This window comes from Nipponia nippon, unplaced genomic scaffold, assembly GCF_047370975.1.
Source record: "Nipponia nippon isolate SJK-2023a ecotype South Korea unplaced genomic scaffold, ASM4737097v1 scaffold_3, whole genome shotgun sequence".
In the NCBI taxonomy this organism is placed as follows: domain Eukaryota; kingdom Metazoa; phylum Chordata; class Aves; order Pelecaniformes; family Threskiornithidae; genus Nipponia; species Nipponia nippon.
The window spans coordinates 47,053,500-47,060,899 of record NW_028262347.1 but is presented as its reverse complement, the minus strand read 5'-3'; the positions used below and the strand labels follow the sequence as shown (position 1 = coordinate 47,060,899).

Below are 7,400 nucleotides of genomic sequence, written 5' to 3'. Positions count from 1 at the left end.
ATGTTATATAATGAAAACAGCAACATATTTTGGCATACTTTATAACTTAATTTCTGTTGGGTATGCTACTTAACCTATGCATGACAATATCAACTTATGGAATAGCAGACTAAGCATATTATGAACCTGAAAAGGCATGTCAGCAAATATTGTCACTCCAATTTGTAATTTAGTTAATTGTATGTTAAAAAGCTATTATTTTCTCTTTGCAAAATAAAATGCCTTTAAAAATCTTGTGAAAACATTTTATTTAAGGTTGGAGGTATTTCTTATTCAGAAACACCTGGAAAGCAAAAGAGATCATGTATGACGATTTTTATACAGCAGATCTTTTTTAGATATTGAGGTAGATATAGATATAGATGATATAGATCTAGAAAGATTTATGAAATCTGAAATACAAATGTCTCTTATTTACAGCTGGTATAATGTGCAATATATTATGGACATTCCAGTCAAATAGAGGGAATAATCTGCAAGATGCCTTAAACCGTGAACTGCTTGATTTTGCATTTTGATCTCCAGTTACCATCCGAAACAGTGGTGTATCTATTTACTGACCACACTGCCATGTACAGTGGCAGACATTTTGAAAGCTCCAGTCTTTGGGAGTGACATTTAAAAGTCATTATATAGCAGATCTGAAAATTCAGTTTAACATGTACTACATATGTTGGGAAACTAACTAGATAACATAAACATCTAGTGATATTTTATAGCCTGCTGACAACCACAGGATTTCTATTGTCATGCCAAGCAACCTTCACTGATCATCTTTCCTCAGAAAGGTAAAGAAATCTTCTCTGAAGGAGGCTGCACTGACTTTTCAAAAGTAAAATCATAATAAAAAACAGCACGCTGATTTGAATGAGCAACATTATTTACTGGATGTTTTCCATGAGATCAACCATCTTTTAATCTGAAAATGAATGCAAGTAGTCACAAAAATTGAGATAACTGCTTTCAATCCATAGTCATGTGTATGTTAACATAAAAAGCACCTCACAAAATAATGTCATATGTAATTTAAGTACATTTTAAAAACAGCCACAACATAAGAATTTATGTTCTTTACTGACTGAAGTTTTAAGCCCCATTACCCTCCCCACCTCTCTCTCAGTCTGTAGGGGGTTGAGGCTTCACAATATTGGACAAAAACAGACGAGGAAATACCAAAGACAGACTTCTCTAGATCCAATTAGCAACTTCTACCCTCGAAGTGGAAAACATTAAAATAATGTTAGGCTTTGAAATAAAGGAACATTTTCTGTCCTGTATGTTGATGGTCAAAGAATTCACTAGAAGTAATGAGTTAGATACCCACGAATAGTTGAGATAGTATTTCTTCTTTTTCTCTAGATCTCTTTGCACCACAAAACTTTTACACATGGGTTGGAAGGAGTCTGGCTACATGAACAAATAAAGTTGGGTTAACAGTGTCATGTAGACGTAATGTTACATTACCCCAGAACAAAATGAGAACTTCGTAAATTTATTTTTTTCTTTAACTCTCTAGGAAAATGTTAGAAGTCCTTGAAAGTATAAAACTATAACAGGTTGCTTTATCATATTATGACCATAATTCAGGATGAAAGCTCTAGAGGACTTCTCATATTACTAAAAAAAGATAAGTGCATCCCCACCATTTGTAGGTTGCTGCGAATTTTTGCTGCTTCAGTAAAATATTCTAAGCAGACTTCTCTACAAATGGCATTGCTGGCTGTTATAGCTCACAACACAGTTTGCAAACATGTATTTTATTTGTGAGAAAATGAGAATTCAGTGTTTTGATATGTGACATACATCACATGAGTGTGAACCATTATTACATTTGTGCATCTCAACCAGTTCTTATAAGCAAGCCTAAACTTATTCACCGTACAACAAACCTTGTAGGGTTAATCAGTTCTGCATTCTACACCACATGAACATATAAGCAATTGAAAACGCAAACTATGATAACTTACTGACAGGTATAAAATACTTTGACCAAAAAAAAAAACAACCCAAACCACTGTAACAATGTATAATAAAATAAGCCAAATGTAGTTAACTGAAACTGTTTATATTGGTAATAAACAAGAATCCAAAAATTGATATTCACAAGCTTAAAAAGAAACAGCTCTCCATATGCTCTCCACATTTGATTAAATCAACTAGTTAAATTATCTCCAATATTTAGCTAATATTTTTAAGCTTTTGCCTTTTTTTGCCTGCTCCCCATCCTCCGCTGAGCTGCACTGGATGGTCTCGAAATGATATCCGTTCCTTATGAGATGGACCCAAACATGATTTTTCTGGAGTAGATATATTCTTTTCTAAACAATAAAGAGACACGCAAAATTAAAAAACAACCAACTAAAACTCCCTAAATTTCACTGCATCATATTCTTTTTAGGATACTGATATACATTAGTATGTCTAATTTGATAGCACACAACTTTTATAATTACATACTGCTCACTGTTTTAAAAGTAATACAAGTATTTTCAAAAGGTAGTACTTTTTTAAAAACAAACTCCTTATCAAATAAACAGTAAAATTACTGCACAAAATTATAATATTTTAAAAAGTTCACTATCTATTCATTTTGAACACATTTTAAACACATATAGAGATAAGCAATGCTTTTGTCAGGGAAACTAGTAATGTCATTCATCCGTCAAGTGTATGGACAACTAGTTCAGAAGATATATCTAATTAAAAAGTTATTGTTTTACTATATTAGACCAAATAAAAGAAAGATTTCTTTTTTTTCAAAGCCCAGGAGTACCTAAACTTTGATGCTGAATGATGCCACAGCAAGTTTAAGCACACCTAGAAATACATGAAATAATCACTTTCATTGTGATGCATACAGATGCTTGAGTAATTTAGACAACAGTTTCCACAAAATACTTAAGACAATTATTTAAATAAAATAACCAGCAGACCTGACCAAAGGCATGATATTTATTTTAAACAAACCAACACTTTACAGATGGAAATATCTTTCTTAGACATCTGTAAGGAAGAAAGCATCTGTGGAAGACAACTCAAACTTTTCAAGAGAATGATATGATGTTCGTAGTACAGCAGTTTTATATATATATATATATATATATATATATATATTTAAAATTAGCATGCTATTTTAGCTTATCAAATAAAAATTTTACAAACATCTTTTTGCCACCTATCAAAGGAAAAGTTCACTAACTACATAATTTTAGTAAGTATTTTTGATATTTTAACCTTTTAGTACTTAATAGCAAAATTAAATTTCTCACAATAAATAGTCCCAAAAAATTTAAAAAAAGGCTTAAATCAGATGACTGAATATAATTCTATCTACTAATATATACAACGTAGCTATACATTTAAAACAGTAAGAACTTCTTCGTTTTCTCACGGATGCTTTTCTGTAGTCTGCTAGATCTAAACGCCAGGAGATTTTCCCAGCCTACAGTTCCCTTTTTTATGAAGTTTTAAATTATTGCAAATGTATCTTACTAAATAGTTCTCTCTTTTTGCAATCAAGAGCTTTCATGTATTTTTAACATGATCTCTGTTTTCTTATGGCTCTACAGATGTAGTAAATAATAGTTTTTTTTTTCTTAAAATGTATAACTTACTCTAGGTCTACCTGATAAAGGTTTAAAATACTAATGTCTTGCTTTTACAGGATTCCCATTTTCCTTGCCTTTGGATCTTTTTATTTAACACCTCAAATGGTAGCAGATATCTCTGGTGCAGTAAGGCTTTTGTTAAAGAGCAAAGAATAAAGTTATTTAATTAAGCAGTAAACTTTCCATTAATTCTTTTGACTGGGAACCATAATGTATTCACTGAAGGCTGAAACCCTCAAATTAGTAAATTAAGTGGTTAATTTAGTGAAACTTCAAAATAAATCTAACACAGTAATAATACTAAAAAAAATGCATCCCTTTTTTATTTTAACAAGATGTTTTCTGAAGTTGCAAACATTGTTAAACAACAAAAAGAATTAAGATTGGAATATGTTCTCTGTTAAAAAAAAAGGGGGGGATAGCTATATAGCTATTTAGACTGGAAAAGAAGTCTGGGGCTAAATTATGCTTGAGACTGACTTTCCTATGCACTCATCTTCAAGGTTCTATCAATGATAAAGGTAAACTAGACATACCAGTTATTTATTTCTATATTTTGGCAAAACAAATATTTTTTATTACATTATTTTTAAAACAGAAAAAAATACAAATGCCAGAACAAAAACATCATTAATAAATTTGAAAATTAGTTTAAAAGTGATGGAGTCAATGTACCAAAACAGGAAGTCAGCCACATCCTGATTGCCTAATCTGGACTATTTCTGTGCTAAAAATCTCACTTGTTTATGAACCTGTCTGTACTGCTAAATATTATTTTCATGATGGATTTCAGAAATCTGTAAATGTAGGTTTTCTGGCTTTCCACTTATAACTATATGCAATTAATTGGAAGGGATATATTGTCCTTGCATTAGTATGAAATGTATATTATTATTTAATAAAAAAAACCCCAAAGACTTGCTGTAATGTTGCTACAAGAAACTTGTGAAAAGTCTTCATAAATTACGAATATATCTTTTTATTTTGGCAGAATAACAGCCATATCTGTTATAGCATGAATTGTGCTTGTCTAAACTTCAAAGTACATAATTTAAAAAAAAAAAAAATTAATTGTAACTGATTTTTGCATTGTTTAGAGGGTAGAATAGTCAAATATTTTGTGAGTAAAATGTAGCAACTTATTAATCTTGAGTGCATATAAACTGTCTGACAAAACAAAGTTTCAGATGTCTGTGAGAATCATAGCTCAGGATTTGTAGACCCTCAGTAACAGGGAAAGATAATTTCCTCAGCCTGAAGGTAATTTTTCAAAATCCCAGATACTCTGAAGGTGTAGACTCTCTGCTCCCTTGAATGCAGGTTTAACAAATCAGAGCCTATCCCAAAGTCTGACAGTCACAGCTCTCCTTTTCTTTATCTAACCTGAAGTGCTGGTTAGATTTCCTAGGGTCTGCTTTAAACTTTACTATACAGTAGTGACCTAGACAAACCGAATGAAAGCATGAACTACTCTGTATTCTTTCTTTCCATCCTTCACACAGTTCTCAGCACTTTCAGCCAAATAAAATAAAACCATTGTAGGGAAAGGTCAACTAATTTAGAATGAAATATCTACAAGACAGGTTTGTTGTAAATCACTGCAAAACACTCACTTTGTATGTCCCATCTTACCATCTTTGAAATGGGCATAATTACGCTTGCTTCTGATAAAGCACTTTTGATATCTACTAACTAGTACTAAGGGATGGGTACTGTTATCAGCACTGGTGTTGCAGTTATCAGTCTAACTGGAGTGATGAAAGACAGAACTGGCATGGAGATCCAACAGTCTATTCCCTGAAGAAGACTTCTCAAACACAGGTATGAGTCAGACCAGCATATAAGCATAGTGGTTTGCTTACTCCTATTCATATTACACCTAATTCTCAGGTATTATACTTACAGACTGCTAGTGGCTTAAATATTAATCTTGATTGACATAAAGCAAAGAAACACCTTATTTACAATGAAGGTATTAGCCAAATATGAGAAAGGTTTTTATTGCAGTTTTTTCTCCTAGAGTTTAATGCAAGAACAAAAAAAAAAAAAATGAAAATATAGGAATGGAATGCATTGCAAATATAGGACTTACCTGATTTATCATACATGTGCCCACAAATTAGTACACTTATTTTTAATTCATGTCTTTTGCTCTTTCACTGAAAATCTAGGTATGAACACTCTTGTGCCATATTAAGAGCAGCTTTGTACTTAAGTATAAAGTAAGCATCTAGACAAAGTCTTGCAAGAAGTAAAAATATTGCATATAAATTAAAACTAAAATTCAGTTATTTTGTTGTCAATACCTGTGTTTACAACAGGTTTTCTGATTCTACATTACTCAAACAGGCATTTTTTTTCATTCGGAAATATTCAGTAAAGACAGCTCCATTAGCAAATCGTTAGAATTTTATCTAGATCTAGGGGATGAGGGAAGACAAGAGAGTCTGGTGAGGGATGACAATGTCACTTTGAGTTACGAGACTGAACCTAGAAATGTTCCTTAAAAATACAGCCTTGTTTTTCTAAACAAACAAACAAACAAACAAACAAACATATTAAAATAGGTAATTGAATCCTTATTATATTTGTTTTATTATATTTGTTGTCTTTACTTATATTTATTGTGCTTTACTTCTTCTACTTGGACATAATTACATATATAGCTGTTCAGGAGAAGTTGTGCAATTTTACTGCTTTTTGAGAGTTTTTATTTTAAGGAAAGGGCAGGAAAAAAAAAGTGGGGAGGATACTTAGTTAAATGTACAGAAAAATAAAGCAAAGATTCACCAAAAAACAATGATTGATAGCAAATGAAAGTATTTTGCATTTTTTAAAATGTTCTACCAAGCATACACCTGAAGTGCCACAAAGTCAGATATTCGGGTATTATGAAAAGATTAAAAATCTCCATGAGATCCTTTAACTGTTCTTCAGGGTGTACTTTATTTGAAAGTCTTACTTTGCACCTCAATAGTTTTTTTTGAGAGAGCTTATAGCTTTCTCTTACAGCATTACTAATGATGTGAACGGTTTTTACATCAAGCTTGGATTTGCAATACCTCCATTTTCCTCTAAACTGCAATGTGTCTTGCAAATGAATGGTTCATATCTTAGCATATATGAGTGAATAAAATTACTGTTATCAGAACTGTTTGATTAGTAAAATAAAAGGTAATATTTAAAGTCATATTTTGCTATAAATATAAAGAGATCTCTAAGGCATATCTTTCATTAGTATGCATAAATACACACATAGGTATGCACATGTGCATTTGTGATTTATGAATAATTGTAAGCACGATCATAATATTGTCTTTACATGTTATGTTCCATGAGTGTATATGTAGTAGGCCTTACCCAAAGGCAACAACAGAAAGATTCACATTGTTTCAAGCCCATATGTATCTTTACTAAATATAAATTAGAACTATTACATTGCTTTTACTCTATATTGATATTTTTGACAACCACAATAATAATAACAACAACAACAACAATAATAACAACAATAATTTTTACCATTACTGGTACTAGAATTAAATAGAACCTGGCAAGTGTATTAAGTATAATTTAATATGATATACAGTTATTCTAATACCCGTTCATATGGGAACAAAATCTTAGCCAAGAAAAGCAATTTAATTTCTCCTATCCCAAACTAGGCTTTGGAAGACAGGCTGTAACAGTTAGTTACTGTACTTCCATTTAATTGTAATATTTGACTATATGAAGCTCCAATATAGTCTGAGAGATTTCCAGGTGCCTGTATATATCAAATAACCATTTCTT

General features: G+C 31.4%; 1 protein-coding gene across 2 annotated transcripts in view; it reads right to left on the bottom strand.

Annotated features, from left to right (window-relative positions):
• Positions 1-1,997: 1,997 nt before the first annotated feature.
• LRRIQ1 (leucine rich repeats and IQ motif containing 1) overlaps positions 1,998-7,400 on the bottom strand; it is a 115,149-nt gene continuing 109,746 nt past the window's right edge. For both annotated transcript variants that reach the window (XM_087765510.1, XM_087765511.1), the window contains one exon: positions 1,998-2,318. In XM_087765510.1, coding sequence (XP_087621636.1) covers positions 2,179-2,318 — 140 coding nt within the window. In that variant the 3' untranslated portion in view covers positions 1,998-2,178. The remainder of the gene's footprint in view (positions 2,319-7,400) is intronic.